Below are 24,487 nucleotides of genomic sequence, written 5' to 3'. Positions count from 1 at the left end.
AACTGTTTGGACTTTCTCTGGCTTTAGGCTCTCATTGCTCTGCATCTTTAGTATTGAGCTCTCATAGCTTTGTTTGTTTTTGTCTCAAATAGGAAATGAGGGTGTGTTGAACCTTGAGCGTGTAGTTTTTTTTTTTCTTCAGCATCTCACATCACACTTTCAGTCACTATGATCACTGGTACGATCAGAAACATTGTCAAAATATGAACAATAACGTTGTTGTAAACGTGCTTATCTGCTAATGTTAGCTACCAACCGTTACCTTGAAACCATCGAGCAAATAGGGGCAGAGGGGCGGCAAAGGGACGGCAGAGGGACAGCAGAGGGACGCCGGAAGGACCGCAGCGTTCGCTAACATTAGCTACTGTCTCACCTGGGGTCTTATAAACAGAAAATTCATCAAATTCAGTGTCCACAATGCTATTTTCCAAGAAACTGTAGCTGTCATGTTTCACGGGACCCGCGTGAGTGCAGATTTCAGTTTGATTGAGTTCCATAGAGCAGATGGCTCTGCAGAGTTGTGTAATTACAACTTTATGACTCTTCATAAACAGCTGAAGGAGCAGCGGTGTTCATAGCTGAAACCCTGTTGTGCGTCTGCCCTATTTCTGATACCGTGGTGGTAGAAATCAACATAGAGGAAACACTGGACTAATGAAATCGAGATTGCACTGAGTTACAGAAGCTAGTGTAGCAGATGCTAGAACGGATTGGACATCATTACTTTGTTTGGCTGTTAGGGCTGCAACTACTAATTATTGGTTATCAAGAAGCTGCAATGAGCAAAGGTTGGGTCTTTGTGCTTGACAAATTGGTACTCACTGTTCCATTTGGCCACGCCGACATGCTGCTTGTTATGTACTGGCAGGACCATGGAGACCTGCTTGAATGGAGTGCTTGCGGTGTGTGAGGCGGCAGGCATGATGTTGAATCTCTATTAGTTGATTGTCAAACACCATCAGTCAATTCAAGTCAGCTATTTTGTGTGCTCAATTCAGTAGTAGAAAACCAAGGCCACATGGCACAACATTTTCTGGCACTAAACACCAGCCAATAGGACAAGGTCATTTCATTACTTTGCTTTAGATATGGAAGTTGTCTTTCTGGAAGCCTGTGACTCAGGACAGGAAATAAAGACGGGAAGAATTCATTTTTGCTGCATAATAAAAAGGAGAGCGAGAGAAACACTGGAAGGGACAAATGGAGATGGAAGAGAGACAAGAACAGAGAGAGTGAGAAACAGAGTCCATTAGCTGCTATTAATTACCTCTGATTGGTATTCACAGACTTGCTTCTGAGCCTCAGATCAATTCTTCTCTCTGGGCCTCTGTCAACACACACACACACACACACACACACACACACACACACACACACACACACACACACACACACACACACATACACGCACACGCTTATTCCTTTAGCCTCTTTTGTTTTAACTGTTACTCACACTTTTGCATACAAATTCCCTTTCTGGTTACAAACAAAGCAGCTTCATTTCAGTTTTGTCACGTCTCTGTTTGTTTTAGATTAAGCACTAACCTAATGACAGGATAGCCTGTTTCAGACTGGGCAAGTAGTCTGTGTCTTTACTATGTATTTTTGTCCCGTTGACATGAATGATGTATCCTTTTAATTGCCCCTCCCTACATGTGCTCCTGATCTTGTCTGGTATGTGCACAGCATAATCAAACTATTATATATATATTTTTATACTGGGCGGTATGAGCTGAATTGTCACTCAAAGGAAATTACTGAAGGTAATCTGAGTGTTGACACAGTGTCCTTGATGTTGTGTCTTATTGTCTTTCATACTAAAGGTGCTTTAGGCTGAAAAGAAATTCCAATGTGAGCATCGGTATCAGTCCCTGTACAGTAGGTGGGAATTTCAAGATGTGTGTTCTAAATTGGTATTGACAAAACACATCTTGAGTTCTTTTGCTGTTGATTAAATCTGATCTGAGGGAATAGAATTTAAATGAGGACACTCCCAGTGCCACTGTAAAGTTAGCCTTTGATCTTTCTTTTTCTTCTTTTTGGTGCAAATGTTGCACACAGTGTTGCTCTGTATAGGTTGAAAAGAGCAAGGCGAGATCTGTGTGACCTTTTAGCACACTGCTGCTGATAGAAAGGTGAATAAAGGTCCAGGATGCCTCCTTTGGCCATTACAATGTACGCTAGCATATTAGATGTATGATACTGTTTTTGGATTGGTGGACTGAAGTTGCAGCACATTTTTTCTCATCAAAAGTGTGGTTAAATCCATACATGAAAGCAGAAGAAGACTCAGAAGTGGCAACTATGAGTAAAAGATAAATGTAAGTTATATGCAGTTGACTACTTTTTCCCATTACCTTTCTATGATTCATTCTATTACTTTCATTAAAGCAATAACCTAGTTTCCCTATGAAAATCCATTGCCTCCCTGTTTCTTATCTTATTAATTCTGTAAAGCACGTTTTAACATTTGTAGCTTTGGGGTTGAATTAATTTCCTGAATTAAATAAACACAGTATTAGTCTCACTTAAACAGCATGAGTAGTCAAAGTTGGCCTCACACTTGGACTACAGACTCAGGACTTGAACAGAACTTTACATCGGAGACTCTTAAAATGGGATTTTGTCATTCCTACAATATTCGTATTTTGTTACCCAAAAACAGTGTCACTCTGGCTTGGTTCAGATTTGACAGTTACAATATGTCTTCCCCAGGTGGTGTAAGTGTTCAGCTCGGTGTCCAGCTGTAATCTTGCTTCTTCTATCAGTCTGTCACGAAGTCAGGGTGTGGAGAACTTGATGAGGCTGAGTGAAGAAAATAAGGAATTAAACCATTTTAGTTGTCAAAAACCCCAACCTCTCAACCTGTCATAATTATCTTTTCATCAGAGATACAGTCAGCAATAACAGGCTGTCACAGACAAGGAAACTGCGCCTGTAAGGATATGCTGATGAGCAGGAGAGAAAAGACATTTAGAATCTCCAGAGAAAAATGGAAATGGAATAGAAACATTGCTTGTTTTGCTACTGTGCAGAGGCTCTTTTCTCTTGTGCTTTGTTTTTATTTAAATATTATTTTTGCTACTTTTTTTACTTAATGTGTTTCCCAGTCACAACTAGGAGGATACTTATTCAAGTTTGATTGTTCCTTTGGAGGATAATTTATGACTGAAGCTGGGCGCAATTATTGACTTGCAGCCGCCTTCTAAAACAGCAACTGACTGGACCACTGACAGCAGTGTCTCGGACAACACCATACCACTGTGCTCATCCGCATTGATGAAGTGCTGCCTTAAATTACTACAGAATATTGCCACACTCGACAAGAATATTTGCACTGGAGAAGACTATAAACTCTCCCAGTGTCTCCTGTCGGTGAGTTAGTTCTGTATAACTAGAGCAGATTTAAAAGGACAGTTAAATAACACCATAACTTTCCGCAGACTCACAAAAATGGAAACAACTGAGTGAATCTTATTTCCAAATGTAGTACAAAACTGTACTCCCATGCAGGGGAACATTACCGGCTTCAGCTAAGCTAACTTTGACCCCGGATATCTGCCGGCCGGCCAGATGTGGACATAAACACCAATCACAGTCACCCCTTCCATAAAAACTATCGGGTTTGAACCATTAAAAAATCTCCACGAGACAGATGTGGTGTTGGATGCTGATGATAATAGACAAGGGAGAGTTCTGTAAAGTTTTGAGTAAACAGAAAAAGGCAAGAAAGCCATCATTGTGAATGGAGCAAAGGGAAAAAAACTACTTCAAAACCTTTTTTTATTATTATTATATATATTTTTTGGGCATTTTTAGGCCTTTGTTGACAGGACAGCTGAAGAAGTGAAAGCGTAGAGAGAGGAGGGAATGACATACAACAAAGGGTTGCAGGTCAGAGTTGAACCTGGGCCCGCTGCGTTGAGGAGTAAACCCCTAACTATGGGCGCCCGCTCCACCAACTGAGCTTTTTGGGCGCCCAGACAGTTCTAACAGACAGTTCTATCTTTAAGTTTAGTTGTGAGAGATGCCGCTATTAGACATATACTGTAATTGTTAAGACAAAACACACCGCTCCACAGGTGTTCATCTAATGTGGGAGCCAGTGATGTTTGGCCTTGACTAACTGGAAGCCCAGTTGTCTATTGGAGGACCTCTGCCAACAGTCAACAGAGGGATTATCCGGTTCAGCAGGCTTTCATCACTGAAAACATGGCTCTGCAACGCCTGTGGTCTGAAAGGGATAAACGATTGATAACTTTGTGTCCTGGGGATGTAGGCATCTTTTCAGGAGAGTTGGCCTCCACCCAAAAAGCACTGGAGTTAAACTACTGGGGGACCCATATTGGTTCAGTCTGCAACGCCAAACGGCCAGTCCTCATATGATGCCACAGCCTTAATGTTCCTACTCCTGAAAAATTGAAAGAGCTGCTTTTCTTTCGTTTTCAATATGTAAAGCACTTGAATATGAAAATGAAATGTGCTTTACATATACACTTGCAAGGCAAATACACTTGCTTGCCGTTCCTTGCCTTTTGTACAGTATCCCTGTCGTCCTGTCATAGCCGGAACTGGTACTAATCTATTTTTTTCACTGCCAGACAGGGTTTCATCTCTCTTGAAATCAATTAGTTTGTGTCCACACTGCGCTGCTTTTCAAGCTAGCAGCGGTGAACAGAAGATTTGGGAAGGGTTTTTTGATCCTGTTCCATGCTGCTGCATTACTATTAAATAAAAACAGCAACAGTTTGAGAATGATACACGTTGACAGAAATTGTGTGTGTTTGTTGAAACTGTATTCCTGCCATGCTGTGTGTTGAAGACAAGCTGTCAGCAAGCACTCCCACTCTACTCTAAATAAAAAAAGAAAAGAAAATTGTTGCTTTGAAGAGAGGTCCGTGGAGGGCATGCAGCCTTAACATTGCAGAGAATCAGCCGGCATGCTTTCCCTCACACAAAAGTGATGAGAGATTTTGAGAGCAAGTCGCCGGGAAAAAGGAGAGAAAGTCGAAGAATAAAGGAAAGAGAGAGAGATACAGATACTGAGTCAGAGAGAAAAAGCAAGGGAAAAGGAAGAAGATCTTGAAGAAGGGAACAAATACAGGGAATGAAAGCAAGTGAAGGAGAAAAGATGTAGAGGCCTACTGGCTTGGGTGACAGACGAACAGAGAGATGAATTGATGCAACATCAAGTGATTGCCAAGAAACTGGAAGAGAGGGGCGCTGCGATGGTTGTGTGTGTTAACAGCCTTATCATGAAGACAAAGAGCTGCTGTAGCTGCTCTCAAGGCTTCGTCCTGTTACTGCAGCAGGACACCGGCAATCTGGCACCTATGTGCACCTTAGTGTGTCTGCATATGAGATGGAGAGAGAGAGCGGAAGACAGAGAATTCCTGTGTCTGCGAGGTCAAGGTGTGGCTTTTTTCCTCTTATCAGTGATACGCTCATTGATTACTATGACGACTGCTCTTCGATTGGTCCCCAGTGATAAATGAGCCCGAGCCCTACTTCCAAAATGACCTAGCAAGAGAGGCAACACAAAGTAACTGTGTGTGTGTGTGTGTGTGTGTGTGTTTCCCTCATCCCATTTGGGCCGTTTTCCTGCTGCTGAAATTGCCCAGTTTTCCACGTGGCTGCACAGCTCCACAACACTGGGTGAGTTAGCGAGGGCAGTCGGCCACTCTGCAAGAGTAGACTGAAAATTTGATAAATGAACTCAAAAGAAGTTAGGCACATACTGATTTGTATATCCTGATCTGTACGTGAAATCTTCCGGCAAAGTGAAAGGATTGGATGAATTAAATACACCCCTACAAACAAGGCTAAAGCATGCTCGGAATGTGTGCATATTGAAAATGGGATTGGTCCAAAACGCTAAAAATCTTTGAAGATTTACTGAATATGTTCTTTAAAATTAAAACCGTTGTAGTGTGGTTTGCCCTGCAGGAATGGTAAACTGCATTACACTTTCACAAATGATTGTTATTAATCATTGAGGAATGCAGAATGACTTAATGAAGCTCTTTAGCCTCCGGAAACGTCTGGTTTTACACATTAGCCATTCATGTCGAGTGTTCTCAGTAATCGCAAATACAGGTTACTGATTAAAGTGACAACATATCTATTGAGCATTGCAACAATCTCCTTTTGTTATGTCTCATGATGAGTCATCGTGTCGAACAGGCCGGACCCACCTGTGTGCTTAGCTACCACTGAGGAGCAGATCTAGACCAACGAGCTGATTGCGGTCTTTTTTTGTTTCTCCTCAGTTTTTGCGTAACTCCTGTTTGTGTGCCTCACTCAGGACAGATGCAACATGATCTAATCTTATCCATATTAATTTGTGCACGGCTAACTTTGTTGTTTTTGTTGTTGTTGTTCCTGAGAGGAGGAGGATTGTGTGCTCCAATCTGCTCCATGTCCTTTGTGTCTGTTTAACGAACTGTGAAGGGAATCCATGCTTATGTGTTGTAGCTTTTTCAGGCATGCAAACTACTTTCCGGATAATATCATGAATTTGCATATGTTTTTTGCTTCTTTTTTTTACTCAGGAAAGCATCTTGCAGCCCTCGTGGGCATTGTAGCTGTTACCAAAAGAAGCATAGGGAAGAAAAAGACAGAGGGCCCCTGAGCAAGGCACTTTTTGGGACATTTTGTAAGAAAGAAGTTTGAGCTGGAGAAGGATTTTTTTTCACTGGTACCACTTAAAGAAACCATTTTAGCAAAGCAAAATCAAGAATCCTCCTGTAGTGACAACTTCACTACAACTTGCGATGCATGGTAGTGTTATTCATCTTGGCAACAAAAATGCTTTGCAGTAAAGATCACAACACGAGCATAGCCTGTTTCTTACAAACCACAATCTGAGTATGGAATTCAAGAGAAACGCTTTTATAAGCCTAATTATGTTCATAAGCAAATCATGTATGTGCTGAGTCTGTTTTTGGCCATGACCATGACTTTTATTTATGGTTTTATTTAGTTTTTTTGGGGTCAGCTGAAATAATTTCAGTAAAAACCCTTTGTGAGCAACTCCTGCTTTCATTAGCAGTATCGCTATCTATGTAAAACCACACACAGATTTAGGTGGACATACTTAACAAGCAGGAACAAAGATTTCAAAGTTGCTTGACACTGTAGATTTCAAAGTTGCTTCCACAGTGTAACAAACATTGTGGAAAAATTATTATTAAGAATAATGAAAACCCAATTAAACACTCCGGCTCACCACTGTCTCACCCACAGTGATTTGCAATTGCCCCAGAGTGACTGCAGTGATTTGGGTGTGCCCACTCCAGGTCAGAGACATACAGTGTCATGAGATTAGAGAGGGGTACACTGACGAAAACATGCAGCTTGTTAAGTTTACAAAGCTCGGCAAAGCGAAAGAGTGGGTGGCCAAAACACAGTTAATCTCTCTTTGGTGCACTGTGTGAAGCAATTAATCACACAGTGAACGTGGTGAGCGTGTGTGAAGTGGAGTCAGCCGGCAAAAGGGCCTAAACACCCTCTTCTATAATTTCCGCACACCTCCCCATTTATTTCTTCATTTTTCCCTTTTGATTTCTCTCAGTACACACAGAGCCACTTACAACCTCAGCAGTTGCGACCTTGCGGAAGTTATAAGCCGATCGCTCAACTCCTGACCCAAAGCCAGTTGTTGTATAACAGTGGATAAACTGCTTTAACAATAAATTGTATTTGATTTAAACACACACACACTCTCTCTCTCTCACACACACACACACTCTCTCTCTCTCTCTCTCTCTCTCTCTCTCTCTCTCTCTCTCTCTCTCTCTCTCTCTCTCTCTCTCTCTCTCTCTCTCTCTCTCTCACACACACACACAAGCAGACATCTGGGCACCGAGGCAACTCAAGGTCCAGTCAGCATCATCTGTGCTTGTATAGCCACTTACTGCTAATACACACACACACACACACACACACACACACACACACACGCATGCAAAAGAAAACATGCTTTCCATCTTACAATTGAAATTGAAACAGTGATTGCTGGTGTCTACTGCACTCTGCGATGGGAGTGACACACACACACACACACACACACACACACACACACACACACACACACACACACACAATATCATCATTCAGACGGCAGCTAGCCTGTCGTGAGCTTTAACCTGTCCTTGTCTCTTCTGTTTTGAGTCAGCAGGATTCTGGACAAATAGCACGCATGCATACATGCAGAAGAATACATGTTTTCAAGCTTACAATTGAAATTGAAATAGTGATTGCTGGTGTCTATTGCACTCTGCCACAGACAGACTATAATCATTCAGGAAGCAGCTAGCCTGTCCTAAGCTTTAACCTGTCCTTGTCTCTTCTGTTTGGATTCAGCAGGAATCTGGACAACACACACACACACACACAGAGAGACACACACACACAGTCAGACACCACATAGCTGCATGAAGATGTTGGGATGAAGTCAGTTCCTCCCCTTCCTTTGGGCTGTTCTTTTTCCCCTGTCTGTTGTCATAACCTACGTTTAGCCTCAAGCTAGCCAGGTAGGGTATGTGTTAATGCATTATTTAATTCTTGGTGCAGCAAATTCAATGATGTGATATGGACTTAAGGTACAGTCACAATAAGTTGAGAAATGGATTTTTCACCTTTTTAGTAACATGTTGCAGAATTTGATCAATCAATCTTAAGACTGATTTAAATATAATTTTAGTTTCACAGTGTGCGCGTGCATGCTTGCGTGCGTGACTTATTAAAACTGCTGAGTCACAGTTTCTTTAGCTCTCAAAGCATGAATATTGGAATCGGACTGTGGCTGAGCAAAAATGTATATCTCGTATTGCCTACTTTTCATTTGCACGCCTTCATTTTCACACTACGCACGACAGCAGATTCAGCTGAAGATAATGGAATAGAACTTTCTTTTTTGTTCAGGTTTAAGTTACTCTCTGATTAAATTGAGAGACTGAGTCACTACCTTCCTGTCTTTAGGCATAAATCAATGAGTAAACCTTTTCCTTTAGACTATTTAGACTTTAAGTGGACAGATGCACAGGAATGCATGTTTTGAAGGATGAAAAATGTGGATGTGAAATCCATTAAAATGTCTTGTTGCTTTTGTTTAGAGAGCCACTGCTGCACAGAGAGATTCATATCGTTGCTGACTTCACCCGCGCAGTAGTCTGGCTATCACCAGACCAAGCCGAGCTCAATAGATTTGAGATTGAGCATAAGATTGGTCTTATACAGAGCAGACAGGGATTCTGCTCTGTATTTTCTCTGCATAGGAGGCATGACCAACTGGAATAGTTAAAATGACTCTGTAAGTAATTGGATAGTCCTTCGACCGATCAGACTAACGTTCCAGATGACGTAGAAGCGGCATCAACGGGTTGCTGTGCTTCGGTGGTGTTCGGTGGCCACTATGTCGAATGCACACAAGAAGTTGCTTGGTTGCTTCTCTATCGTCGTCGTGTGTGAACCCACCAATAGCGAGCCAGCTACATTTGTGGTTTGTGATTGGTTCTTGCAAAATTGTGAACTGAAGCGGGAGAATTGAACGTGCAGGTTTTCAGACCGAGCTGCAGGGTGAAATCAAATCGCCGGCAGAGTGGGCGGGGCTTACCCAGTCTACCCGCGCAGCCCAACGGATACCCCAAAAGTCTAAAAACTTCATTTTTAAACCTTCAAAGTTCAAAGTGTCATGGCAAGTTTGAATGAAGTTTTAAGTAAAACACTCCCTCCCATTTTCTCTACGAGGAAAAACATTCCCACATTTGTATGATTTTTGGCAAAATGTAGTCCAATCAAAATTGGGTTAAGAAAAATAATACTAAATATTATGATGAGGCGTGTAGTGGAAAAATGATTCTGTCTCGTGACATAAATTCATTTAAAACTACAACATCTAATTTAGCGTCTTGATCTGTCTTAGTATGTTTCTCTCTCCTCTCTTTGAATTTATATAATTGTTGTCCGCCCCCCCCTCCATCTCCCCTATTCTTCTTCCTCTGACTGTTCTGCCTTAGCCTCCCTAACACCAATTATACTGTGTCAAATCCATGCATGTCAGTTTCCAGATCCCTAATCATCCCTTCTCTCTTTCATCTACAAATCCTTTGTTCCTCCATCCTCCCCCTTTTTCCTTCTCTGTAACCTCTCTACTTCGCTCCTCACCCTACTCCACCCCTCCGTCTGAGCCTTGTACACACAGCCCATCCTCCTCATCCTCTTTCCATTTATCTGTATCACATTAACCTCTCCATCTTCCTTTTGATTTTTTATTTATTTTCCTAGTTCAATTTTATACCACTCTCTTTCTCTGGCTCCTTTCAGAGATTAACCGTGTTGGGTATATCGTGCTGGTAATTTTACATCTTGGTTTTCATGTATTTTTGAACCCTCAAGGCACTTTTCAGTAAAAGTTGCAAAGGCAGTCTTGCAAGGTAAGACCTTGTCTTGCCGCTTTCTGTAAAAGAAACATTGTTTACCTTGATGACATGTTAAAGGGCCTCTGGTTCGTGCAAACAGCAGTAGCAGGTTTCTACTCTTTTTCTTCCTTTCCTCCCTGCAATTGTTCAAACTGATCAGCTGACCATATGGCATCAAATCTGTCTTTATTTTGTGGTGTAGACCACTTTCTATTGAAAAATAGCACTGCTAACAAAGTTCAGCTATACCTCTGCTTTAGCTGTTTAACAATAAAAGTCTCAGAGCAAGTTACCCAATGAAAAATTGTTCCAGCATCTAACTCTTCATAAAACCAGAACTTATTTAGACACTTTTGTGTTTGTGCAGATGAATCAAACAAGATCTAATGTGTTAATTAGTGAGCTTTAGAAGCTAAGCTAACCAACCGTCTCCTGGCTCTAGCCTAATACTTAAAGGGAATCCCCAACGATTTTACACATGAAGTTCAGTTTGCTTGCCACAAAGAGTACTACTAGCTTGAAAGAAAAATGGAAAATTGTCTTTTGTGGCTCTTAAGAGACTTTCAGAAGTTTAAAAAAACAAGTGGGCTTCAGACTTAAAAGTATTAGAACGCCTGCGGTACAAACCAGAGAAGTGGGAATTTAGGAGGCAGGGAGGGTCAGATGGAACACACTATTGAAGTCAAGATTCAGTGATTTCGGAGCTTGAGCATTCTGGGGACAAAAAGCCAGGAGTCATTCACGCCTCTGCTGCTTCAACTATGACTATTTTTCTTTTTTTTTCTTCTCATTTGAGTCCCACAACTTCATGGGAGTAATGACACAGAAAACCCACTGGTGAGAGAGCAGATCTTTCAGATTTAAGGCTGTTTTCAATTATATTTCAGTTCTAAATGTAAAACAAACATTTATGAAGTTATTAAAGAATTATTACAGCGGACAAATAAGGAATGTTATGTTATCCATCATACATTTAATTTTACAATCGGCAATCTTGTAAGCTATGTTTGATTGCCAAAAAGCCATTACTTAAACAGATATGTCACAGGTTCCATGTCTGAGAAGCGCCGCGGCTTCTGTCTCCCCAACCCTTTTCTGTTTCCCAAGCAGAATAGACACAAATGGGAAGGTGTGTGTGTTTTGACTGGAGTTGCAGGGGGGCAGGGCCGAGAGACAGAGAGAGAGAGAGAGAGAGAGCTGGAGAGAGAGAGAGAGAGAGAGAGAGGGAGGTAGGGGGAGTGGTTTGTTTATTTCTGTTGTGTTGTTTGATGGTAACTGCGTCTCCCGAGTCCACAAGGGAAAAAAGCAGGCAAGAGAGAGAAAGAGAGGGATAGAGATGATGGAGAACGAGAGTAGATGGTTAGCAGGATGAGCGGAGGCCGAGAGACGGGAGACAAACGCGGCGAGGGAGGGAGGGATGGACAGACACACGGACGGATAGAGGCAGAGCGCGTCTCAGTCCACCGCTCGTCGTCCAAACAATGAACGTGCTGTGGTCGCTGCCGGCAACGCATCGCCACGGCAACCGGAGCCAGAGGGGTGCGCACTGAGCGAGAATGGCAGAGAAAGAGAGGAGGGGGAGGAAGGAGGAGAGAAAGAAAGAGAGAGGGTGTCTTCTCCCAATGGATAGATCCTTCCTCTGTGTGTGTCTTTACGTGTGTGTGTGTGTGTGTGTGTCTGTGTCTGTTGGCGGCCAGTTGTCTGACACTATGATCTTCTGTAACCATCTAGGTGAATACAAGAAGGATGAGCTGCTGGAGGCGGCAAGGTGAGTACCAGACTCGTTTTGCCGTATGTGTTTTCCTGCTTTGTGACACCCTTTTCTTTTTTTTGCTCTTCTGTTCCTTTTTTCTTCTTCCTTGTTCACCTGCTCAGTTCTTTTCTCTTGAAAAACATCTCTTGTTTCCACGCTCACTTTCTTCTCTGCAACTCTCCCGTGTCGGTTTCCCTTCTCCTCCACCTCTTGTTTCCTCTCTTTACTTATCTCCTATTCCTCTCTACTCTCCTCTTTTACTGATTATTCTCATTTCCTCTCCTTATTTTTAGCATTATCCCCTTGTTTTCTTTTTAAGTCTTGTTTCAATGTTTGCCCTTCTTTCTTCTTTGACACCTCCCCTTCCTCTAGTCTTTGATCCACTTGATCCACACTGTATTCTATTTCCGGTCCCTCATTCTTATCCTCCTTTCTCTTTTCTTGCACCCGGTCATCCCTCTAAGATCCTCTTTAGTTTTTCATTTCCCTTCCTTTTTCCTTTCTTGTTCTAGCTTTCTTGAATTTTATTTCTTCTCCTCGACTCCTTTCTTCCTATCTTCTCTTCTACTTCTGTTTCTTCCCTTCTCTGCCTTTTGTTTGAATTCCATCATTTGCTTCCTACCGTTAATTCTCCTTCCAACTATTTTGCAGCTTCCTCCCTGTGTGTCAAACTGTTTATTACTCGTTCTTTCTTTCCCTCCAACACACACTCACACACACACACACACACACACACACACACATACACTCACACCCACACCCACACCCACAGCCCCTACACTAGTCAGCTTCTTCGGATCCAGAGATGTGTGTCAGGGACACTTTAGGGCACATTTTGCAGGCATGTTATGGTTGCAGGCAGTGCATGTGGGCAATGTGTTGTTGGTGTGTCTGTGTGTATGTACCTTTGTCTATTGCATGTGGAAATGGCATATCTTTCGCTTGGGATTGTGTGTGGGTGGCTGAGCGCTCAATGCCTCAACAGCCTCCCTTCTCTCTTACTCTCTCTTTCTCTCTCTCTCTCTTCCTCACTCTCCCAGGCATATGCATGCATGCACACACACACACACACACACACACACACACACACACACACACACACACACGGAAGCAGCTGGTTTAGCATAGCAGCACGATAGTGTATTATAGGGTCAGTAGGCTGTTTAAGTGGGAACTGTGAACTCAGTGTGTCTCTACCACAGCTGAGCCACTGACTGGCTCATCTCGATGTCATTTTTCAGAAGAATTCTTTCCTTAAAAAAAGTGTTGTGTTTTGGTCAAATAACTCCACATCGCTTACGGGATTATCTTGTTTTTCTGCTTTATTCCCCCCCCCCCTTTTTATTTGTGGCCCAGATACTGTAGCAGTGTTGCACAGCGGTAGAGAACAATAATAAGTAGAGCTGTTAAAATGGTTCCACATAATGCAGTTGGACAAAAATCAAATCAAGTGTGGTTGATTCTTAGTTGTTGCTGGTCTGCGTCTTCTCTTTTGATCTATCCGCTATAAACTGGAAAATTAATGAAAAATGGTATCAACTGTTTGAATTGCAAATTTTGAATGCTTTCATTTTCTGAAATATACTGGCTAACGGATGAACATGCACACACAGTCACACACATAGAACGACATGTCCTTGTTCCATGTTTGATCCTCAAGATGTTGTTTGCATCGAAATGAAGGCTCCCTTGTGTTAGGGTACCAGGTGTAGAAGGCATAGGGGAACAGAAGAATAATCCTTTAATTTCCATCTGACAGCTTCTTCCTTTACGGCTGTCACAGGGATGATGGTTGGAATGGTTGCTGCCTTGGCAGCATTTTACCGGTGGTCACCCAGTGCCAGGCCAGTGAGCCTAGGAGCCAGGAAACAGATCAACATGACAGACTAAATCCACTGCAGCTAGCATAAATAGTCTTCTCTAAAATATTTAGTTTAGCTTGTTGCAGTCAGGTGTACAGTAAAACACACACACACACACACACACACACACACACACACACACACACACACACACACACACACACACACACACACACACACACTTCAATCCATCCCCTAAAACTTGCTTTACCCCAGTCTGTTTCTGCACATTAAATTCTTCTATATCTTAAATCATTCTTCCTTATTGTTCCCCCCTACACTCACATTGGTAGTTCTTTGTAGCATTGGTTGTTTTCTATCTAAGTGTGTGTTTGTGTGCTTGCACCTTTGCAGGAGTGGAAACGAGGAGAAGCTAATGGCCTTGCTCACGCCGCTCAACGTCAACTGCCACGCGAGCGACGGCCGCAAGGTAGGAGCAAAGCTCGCACACTCAAAAACGCGCACAGTAACAAGCTCATCGCTGGCATCTTCTGTGCGAATGGACCTCAGGACAGTCATCAGGTTGACAAAACCAACTGGTCCTTAAAGGTTTTTATAAGTGCAAGAAATACTGTTTTTGGCCGCTGTGGGGCTTGGTTGTATCAAAGAATCCAAGCGCTTTCCAGCAGGCATTAGCAGCCTTTTGTGGTTGTCAGTCATTAAAATGAATAGATGGAGACACAAACCCTTCTGTGGATAAATTAGCACTCATGCTGAACAACAGGAGTGCATAGCAACACACTAAACACTGTCAGTGTCAGGGACAGCTCTTTAACTATCCGTGATACCGCCACAAAAACAGCAAACATTGTAATTTCCCTTGCAGGGTTAATAAAAAAGTATACATTATTAATTTCAAGTGCTGCTTGTTTTGCTTTCTGTGTTATTTGAGGAATGTATAAAAGCTGCAGATGTTCTTATTTGGTAAATATGTGTTTACGTCTTGGCAGGAACTGAGGTTCACGTGTAGTAGTTTCTTCAGATTTAATTATTATTGAAGAGGAGCTGTAGCTGCTTTGTGGTGAAAGCATTCCAGCACAGAGAACTGAGTCTAGCTTTTATTTTGCAGGCAGCACCAGAAAGCACTACCATCTCTTCTGAGGTCTTTACTTTGCCTCCACTTCATCTTATCTGTGATCAGAAGTCAAGTCAAGTTTACAAAAAGACATGTTTTAACGTTTCAGCATCAGTGAAACCTTTTGGCCAAGTGTTTTCTAATATGTTTCAGATAAACAATGATAACAAATTAGGCGGAAAATCATCACAAAACACTCTGACTACTTACTACAACATCATCTTTGTCGTGTCACTATTTGAGCTTTTGGGTCCATAAAAGTAAGGGAAAGAAAAGTATTTTACCACCTTCCACTGAAAGGCACTTGCTTTTATCTGACACAGTCATAATGAAATAGAACTCTGCCTACTTCCGACTTTCGTTACCGCCATGATGCCAGGCGAGGGGAATGCACATGTGTAGTTTGTTGTGTTGACTTTTACATGGAATGTTTGAATTTCTGGGTTCCCAGTCGGAAACTATACACGTCTACGGTAAATGCAGCGCTTGGGAGCACTTTAAAATCTATTTGATATAGTCTAAGTTTAAAACTCACAGAAGAAACAAGTAGCTTTGTGATGCATTCGGCTCGTAAAATTAAATTAGAACCAAAGTCATAAAAAAAAAAAGAAGGTGAATCGAGATTGCGATTTTATAACGATTAATCATGCAAGCCTAACTGGTAGTTAATTCCGTTCTTAGATTGCAGAGTGTAGAGTTAGACTTTAGGGCTTGAAATGGACATGCTAAATGAAATGCCAGGTATCGCCAAAAGTACATTGGCCAACAGAGGAGTGTATTGTTAGTGCTGCATTACATCCTGTTTGCTTACAGTTTTCCTCAGTTGCTTCGGTACATTTCTCAAATCATTCTTAACATTTGCAGTCGATTTCTCAAATTAATTATTACAAACACAATTACACAATGAATGTGCTGCAAAAGCCTGTAACTTGCTCAAAATCTTCAGTCCATTTTTCAAAAGTAAATCTTTATGTCAGTGAACATGTCATTGCCATCAGAATGTCAATTCAAAGAGTCATTGTTCAAAAAAACTACACTTAGTTTAATCAAAAAGCTTTGTCATATTGTCGATATAAAATTTTCCTCTTAAGTTATTTTTTGATGTACAGTGGTGTGAAAAAGTGTTTGCCCCCTTCCTCATTTCCTGTTCCTTTGCATCTTTGTCACACTTAAGTTTTTCGGAACATCAAACCAATTTAAACAATAGTCAAGGACAACACAAGTAAACCCAAAATGCAATTTGTAAATGAAGGTGTTTTTTATTAAAGGTGAAAAAAAATCCAAACCATCATGGCCCTGTGTGAAAAAGTGATTGCCCCCTAAACCTAATAACTGGTTGGGCCACCCTTAGCAGCAACAACTGCAACCAAGCGTTTGCGATAACGTGCAATGAGGCTTTTACAGCGTCCTGGAGGAATTTGGGCCCACTCATCTTTGCAGAATTGTCCTAATTCAGTTACATTAGAGGGTTTTTGAGCATGAACCGCCTTTTTAAGGTCATACCACAACATCTCAATAGGACTCAGGTCAGGACTTTGGCTAGGCCACTCCAAAGTCTTCATTTTGTTTTTCTTCAGCCATTTGGTAGTGGACTTGCTGGTGTGTTTAGAAACATTGTCCTGCTGCAGAACCCAAGTTCGTTTCAGCTTGAGTACACGAACAGATGGTCGGACATTCTCCTTCAGGATCTCTTGGTAGACAGCAGAATTCATAGTTCCTTTTATCACGGCAAGTCTTCCAGGTCCTGAAGCAGCAAAACAGCCCCAGACCATCACACTACCACCACCATATTTTACTGTTGGTATAATGTTCCATCTTTTCACATGGGGCGGCTGTGGCTCAGTGGTAGAGAGGTTGCCTGCCAATTGGAAGGTTGGTGGTTCGATCCCCAACCCTGCAGTCATTGTCGAAGTGTCCTTGGGCAAGACACTGAACCCCGAGTTGCCCCCGGTGCTGCGCATCGGAGTGTGAATGTGTGTGAATGTTTATCTGATGAGCAGGTGGCACCTTGTACGGCAGCCCTGGCCACAGTGTATGAATGTGTGTGAATGGTGAATGTTCCCTGTAGAGCAGTTGTTAAGACTGGAAAAGCGCTATATAAATACAGCACATTTACATTTACATTTTTATGAAATGCAGTGTTCCTTCTACGCCAGATATACTTGGACACACACCTTCCAAAGAGTTCCACTTTTGTCTCATCGGTCCACAGAATGTTGTCCCAAAAGTCTTGGGGATCATCAAGATGTGTTGTGGAGAAATTGAGACGAGCTTTGATGTTCTTTTTGCTCAGCATTGGTTTTCTCCTTGGAACTCTGCCATGCAGGCCATTTTTGCCCAGTCTTTTGCTGATGGTGGAGGCATGAACGCTGACCTTAACTGAGGCAAGTGAGGCCTGCAGTTATTTGGACGTTGTTGTGGGGTCTTTTGTGACCTCGTGGATAAGTCGTCGCTGCGCTCTTGTGGTAATTTTGGGCGGGCGGCCACTCCTGGGAAGGTTCACCACTGTTCCATGTCTTTGCCATTTGTGGACAATGGCTCTCACTGTGGTTCACTGGATTCCCAAAGCTTTGGAAATGGCTTTATAACCCTTTCCAGACTGATAGATCTCAATTACTTTCTTTCTCAATTGTTCCTGAATTTCTTTGGGTCTCGGCATGATGTGTAGCTTTTAAGGATCTTCTGGTGGACCTTACTGTGTCAAGCAGCTCCTATTTAAGTGATGCCTTGATTGTGAACAGGTGTGGCAATAATCAGGCCTGGGTGTGGCTAGAGAAATTGAACTCAGGTGTGGACAACGACAGTTATAGTATAGTAGTTTTAACAAGGGGGGCAATCACTTTTTCACACAGGGCCATGATGGTTAGGATTTTTTTCACCTTTAGTAATAAACACCTTCATTTACAAATTGCGTTTTGTGTTTACTTGTGTTGTCCTTGACAATTGTTTAAATTGGTTTGATGTTGCGAAACACTTAAGGTTGACAAACATGCAAAGGAACAGGAAGTGAGGAAGGGGGCAAACACTTTTTCACACCACTGTACACTATGGCTGCATTTTTTATGACAGTGATTGAAAATTTGATTAGATTAGATTGAACTTTATTGTCATTACACAGGTACAGGTACAAGGCAACGAAATGCAGTTTGGGTCTAACCAGAAGTGCAATAGCAGTAAGTGCAGGATATACAATGGTTCGGTAAGTGCAGGACATGGATATGCACTGAATAAATATAGAAATGCACAAGGCAGCCCTTTTCTGTATTGAATTCATAAATTCCAAAGGTACAAAGTCACACAATCCTTTTATGTGAGATAGACAGATTGGACAGGATTCACATTTATGCTCTTTATTTGTGGTTTTTCAGCCAATTACAGTGTCAGAAAGAAAAACACCAAAAATACTTTATAGCACAAAGAAAAACACTATGTCAACATAGAAAAGGTTACCACAGGAACCGTTTTTCTGCTGTATTTTTCCCAATGGTAGGGGGTCCTGACATTTCAGTCTGTCTGGCCAAAGATTCTTATCTACGTAATTGTATGGTCAACTTTCTTGACGGAATATGACAATGAGATCAACCATTTTGCATTTCAAGACACATTTAATGAACTTATGCCAACATATTTGGGGGGTAAATATACATTGGATATCATCAGATATCCAATATATTATATTTTGATCAACATTAAATAAGCAATTGATCATGTAGAAAAGCGGACAATTGTACATGATCAATTGCATGCATGTACAAAAGCAATTGCAATTTGACCAAAACTGCTTAATTGCTTTTATCTTGAGCACAAGTCACTAGAGCCCAACAAATAAAGGATTTTTAAGGCCGATACATATTTGAATATTTGGTTATATAAAAATCCGATTTCCACAACATTAAATTTGTAGTTATTCATGAGTGTATATGATAATAATTTGTTTTATTCTCACAACAGAACAGAGGAACATTAATATATATAAAAGGTCTGAAAAATAAAATATAAAACTTAAGATATGAAACTCAAGGTCCTTTGAACAAGAACAAATTAACACAAAAAAATCAGTGTCGCCAACAGGAACGTTGTAGAGCGCCATCTGGTGGACAGATTATGCAATTCCAACGCTCATAACATGGCTGACAGTCTGTTTTTATTTTTTCAATGTTCCTTTATCAAAATAATTTATTTATCCTTATAAATGATTCCGATGAATGAATATTTAAAAAAAAGATCGGGAAATGCTTAATATCGGACTCTACAAGAGACTTGATCATGTGGAGGTTGAACTATCAGTTTTTGAGAGTGTCATTTGTGATTTGAGAAATGTACCAAAGCGACTGAAAAAAACTAATAAAAATGATGTAACCACGGTCTCCGCTCAGGGAGTCCTGGGCCTTAGGTTGAGCTCTGCTGGGTCACAGACGTGCGTCTGGCTTGTGAATAATTAGTCCCTGGGATGAATAAGCAGCAGAAAGATCAGACTACCTTCTAGTTTTGTGTTTTCCAGCTTTAGTTTAAATATTCCATGTAGTTCTCCATATCATCATTTCCAACCTGACTGAAATAAAACTAGGGACTGAAGCTCGTTCTCCCGTGGCAATTGGTCAAACAGGTTAGGGATCCTTCATGCTTCTTCATGTCTCTTGGGGCTTTACTCAAAACTATTAGAGCTCAGAGTAGAGAGTCGGAGTAGAGAACCTTCTGTAACAACTCATGTTGATGAGTTGATGAGCTTATCATGTGAAACTGAAACTCTACATTAAAAACACAAACTACTGGCAAATGATGGGATGGCCTGCTCCACCTGTGTAACAGCACAGGAACACATGGGGTTGTAGAAGCAGCTGGCATGGAGAGATAGTTACATCTCAGAGATTTGAATAGTCAGAGACATTTTTCAGAAAACAGAGATTGCTGTAATTTATTAGTCGCTAAAGCAAAGCCCACTGTATTGTAATGGTTGCTATGACAACCACTGGGGCAAGCAGGGAGACTGTACTACCGGTTACTGTTATATAAATGCTTTAACAGCCTTGAGGAGGCTTCTTCCTATAATCACGGGTACTTCAATGTTGTTGATGATGCTCAGCTGCAGCTATGTATCCATTATGTCACCGTCATACCCATAATTGTGAGAGAACATCCTCTGGTTATTATCTGTGCAGGTGGCCTGCTGGGGATGTAATACCCCAAGGGGAAAACCGTGTAATTTGAAATTCTTTGGAGATGCAGGGGACAAACACAAGAGATCACTGAATGAATGAATGCAACCAACCGGGCGACCATAAAAAACTGCTCAGACATATTCTGAAATGACCTCTTCTGCACAATCTGTATGTGTAACACTCTTAAATTGCTCAGACTGAACGCAATCATGCACAGTAGATGGAATATATTTTCACGCCAGTCTAGTGTTACCCTCATTGATGGTGTTTAATTTAATGGGGCGATAGGGATTTGCATTCCCACTGCTAACAAAAATTTGGTGAATTCTGCATAATAGTTCAGCTATTAGTTAAAACTGAGGGTCAGCCAGAACTTTCCCACTTGTTATTTTTTTAAGGTGAGATTCAAAAACAAATCTTGTTTTACTTTATGATTAGTTTAGGTACCTGGTTAAATTATGATGTACTTTGGTGTATGTTATAGTAGGAGGAGTGTGCGTGGAAAGAAAAAACAATTTAACACAAAATAAGAGGCAATCTAGACCATTTCGTGTGTCAAAGACATGGGCCTTTGATGACAATGAGTGTTTGTGTGTGTGTGTGTGTGTGTATATATATGTATATATGTATATATATATATATATATATATATATATATATATATATATATATATATATATATATAATATATATACACTAGTTGTATCACATAGTGTTGTTTTTGTCTGGAGCCTGTGTGTGTGCGTGTACGTGTGTGTGGCGTGCTCTCAGATGATGATTGAGGGCCCATCAGAGTGGGATATTATTAACACGGCTGAGTGGAGTGTGTTATAAAGCTGCCTCTATTGAAACCTCACACACACTCCTGCAGATACAGCACAGGCCAAATGTTTGGACCCACCTTCTCATTCAATGCGTTTCCTTTAAGTTCTTGACTATTTAAATTGGAGATTGTATCAACCTGACTTCTGCACAACACAACTGATGGTCCCAACTCCTGTTAAGTACATAATCCACATGTGTTCATTAATAGTTTGGATGCCTTCAGGGATAATCTACAATGTAAATAGTCAGGAAAATGAACACCCATTACACGCACACACACACAGGACGCATAGACACATATTTCCCACCCTCTTTGTTATTGCTCAATTTCCCCTTCCTATATGCTTCACTGACATTTTCTTCCAGCACTTTCAAGTACTGACTGACTGTCAGTGGATGTGCTAGAAATTCTGTTTTCAGTTTTTCATGGAATATATTTCACATTCTGGACTCTGTTGAGTTCTGTCTGGTGTGGGTGTGTGTTTGCCTTTGTTTGTGAATATTGTGAATGTTGGATCCATGTCTTACCAGTGAGAATCATCGCACCCACTCGCGTCCTAGCTGGCACGGACATCAAAGACTCAGACAACTCAAGAGCTAACCAAGATTCAGATCCAGAGCGAGTGAGAGAGAGGAAAGAGAAGAGAAAATACTTTCATTGAAGCCTTGTTTTAAATGTTGATTATACTGTAGGAACTTATCCTGCTGAGAGCAACATGCTGGCTTACAGTGTTGATGCATTTTTATTGGGTGAAAACCATGCATCTCCAAAAGGAGAAAAAAAAAAAAAAAAAAAAAAGTATTTTTCAGGAAAAGAGCATAGTGGCCATAGAATATGTTATGCCATTTGAAGACTGTTATATTTCATAAGAAAAAGTTGCAAGCACTCTATGCTGACATATACAAGGTTGGCTGTTTCCTGAGCTTTAACTCTACAATCGAATGAGGCGCTTTGGATTTCGTTGCTCACATCTCTGTATTTAAAAAAAAAAGTGCCATCATGCCTGGAAACACGCTCAGATCAGAGTGTAGACCGTCGTGGCTCTTGTCTTGACGGAAGCTCGCTCATGTTTACAAATCCAGGCGGACACAACACAAAGTTGTAGGAATGATGAATGCTTGTTCACAGCGGTGTCAGTGTGTGCATAAATGTAACCTGATGCTCCGGTCTGAGAGAGATATTATACTCCTTCTCCCATGAAACAAAGCCAAGAAATACCCAGAGGCCTTTGTAAACTGTTCAGGTGGCAGAAGACAAATAGGGTGACAAAAAGTTTTAATAAACTTTTGTCAGTGACAAATTTAACCTCTTGCTTTCATGCAAGCCCCTGGCATGTTGTTTGTCTGAGGGAGATGTCTGCAGCTGCGGCACGTTGGTATTAATAGTTCATCAGGAATAATTGGCTGGCCCATGTTTTGTTTCTCAAAATCAAAATTGTTACATTGAGTGCAAACAACTAATTTAAATTATTTTAAAAACACCTACTGTAATTTAAGGAATGTTTCATTGTTATTAATATGGGCTGATTCCTGCAGGGTCAGTTGTTTCGTTAATTCTTCTCGGGCCAGGAGCATTGACTCTACATTTATATGTATGCTTTGCTGCTGAAAAATTTCCATTTTAACTGAACTAGTACAGTGCCCTTTCAAAATGTTTGTGCCTGGGGTTTTGCTGCTTGTAGCTTTCTCCAGAACTATTGCACCCTAAAATTACTTAGAGAAGGACCCCAAAGCACTTAATATGCTACCTCACTGTATAGCCTACTGACTTACTGTGTACTTCTACTTCAGAGGAAAACATTCTACTACTACATTTACCTTAAAGAGAACGTTGCAGATTCAGCTTTTACTCATGTAGTCAGCCGGCTCCAGAATGTAAGAGTGTGTGTTGCTTGAGAGAATTGGGGGAGGGGAGGTGTCAACAATACATGTTGATATTGCCCAGTCAGCGTTTAATGACTGCGGAGCTGTCTCGTCATATATCGTTAGCAAGTTCAACACTTAAGCAGAGGTGTTCTTTTCCAAACAGGCTTAGTGGCTTGACGTTTAATGTTGAAGTATGGACTTGGTTTGCGGGGTTATTTTGCCAAGGGCAACGTTATTGGTGTCACAAGAAATGCAATTTTCCTGTGGGCTTTTTTTGGCAGCAAACAGACTGTCAGAGCTGGCCTAAGGGAAGACACAATACCAGAGTCCCCGTTCTCGCTGCTGTACCTTGGATGTGTGGGGACACAGGCACAGAGATTCCTTGATTTATAGAAGCATAAATATAAATAAATGTTACATTGGTAGTTTGTACACCACATATTCACAAGTATATGTCATAAACACTAGGTAATTAGCTGAAATATACACAAACTACGAGTGTGGCCCCTAAATATAATAATATGGAACTTTCATTCCACCTATAAGAATGTATAGCCGAAGTAATGCTTTTGAGATGTGAAGGATTAACTGAATGGACAGAGGTACCTGAAAAAATGTATAACCAGTGTGTCCGTCTGAGATTGAAAGAAAGAAAAGACTCTTTCTGTGGCTTTCAAGGAGTGTTTTCCTAAAGTTAATTTCGGAACTGCTGAGCTTTGAATGTTGCCGTGGAGCCCACAGCTCCTCAGAAAAGTCCATGTTTATAGCTGAGAGGCTGAGCGGATAGACTGGTGATGGGTAAGATGTGTGTTGCTGTGTGTCTGGCTGTGTGAGTGTGCATGGGGAGCATAAGATGAGAAGACTAGCTGTGGATTATTTATCTTTCAAGCTGTTGACTGGGTTGGGTCAGTGCTCTGTCTGTCTGTCTGTCTGTCTGTCTGTCTGTCTGTGTGTGTGTGTGTGTGTGTGTGTGTGCACGTGCGCGAACAGATTTGCTAATGTTTATTGATCCAGTCATCTGATACTACTTGTCTTGTTAGCTCGTCCACCTGCTGATGTGAAGACCTGAGTACTGAGGCAGCTCAAAAAGTCAAGTTGTTCCACTATTTATTCTAACGTAAAACTAATAGGTTTACTCTTTTCTTGATGAGCTGTGGATATGTGTTAACTAACAACAGCTCACACTTATTTTACATTGAGCCTCTTTTATAACCTTATCTTTTAAATCCCTGCAAAATGAGAAACACTTTTTAGAGAGAGCTTGAGAAAAATGTTTTAAAACACCCGGAGAGACGTCAAAGTTAGTCTTTGGGGTTAACATATCTGAACAAATTCGAAGATAACATTTGGATAAATTATGATATTCAACCCTTAGCAACAGCCCAATAGATTGCTTTAGTTTGGTTTTGTCACATCAAAGATGTGTTAATACCTATTAGTCTGTAGCATGAAGCTAAGACAGCATCACTCATTTTGTTAAAAGGATGTCTTGTGTGAAACAGACTCATTTGCTGATTGATGCTTAA

The 24,487-nt window shown here is 41.2% G+C and overlaps 1 protein-coding gene and 1 long non-coding RNA gene across 2 annotated transcripts in view; both read left to right on the top strand.

Annotated features, from left to right (window-relative positions):
- The window catches only part of tnksa (tankyrase, TRF1-interacting ankyrin-related ADP-ribose polymerase a), a 74,797-nt gene that overhangs the window by 18,171 nt on the left and 32,139 nt on the right, over positions 1-24,487 (top strand). Inside the window, exons 5-6 of the mRNA XM_034895892.1 lie at positions 12,153-12,189; positions 14,391-14,466. Coding sequence (XP_034751783.1) covers positions 12,153-12,189; positions 14,391-14,466 — 113 coding nt within the window. The remainder of the gene's footprint in view (positions 1-12,152; positions 12,190-14,390; positions 14,467-24,487) is intronic.
- Positions 340-7,918, top strand: LOC117959050. Its single transcript, XR_004659869.1, has 3 exons — positions 340-480; positions 2,255-2,258; positions 7,909-7,918. It is a non-coding gene; the product is annotated as an uncharacterized LOC117959050 (long non-coding RNA).

The sequence above is a fragment of the Etheostoma cragini genome, chromosome 16 (assembly GCF_013103735.1).
Source record: "Etheostoma cragini isolate CJK2018 chromosome 16, CSU_Ecrag_1.0, whole genome shotgun sequence".
NCBI classification, from domain to species: domain Eukaryota; kingdom Metazoa; phylum Chordata; class Actinopteri; order Perciformes; family Percidae; genus Etheostoma; species Etheostoma cragini.
The sequence above is the reverse complement of the archived record's forward strand: the minus strand, read 5'-3'. Positions and strand labels throughout refer to the sequence as shown.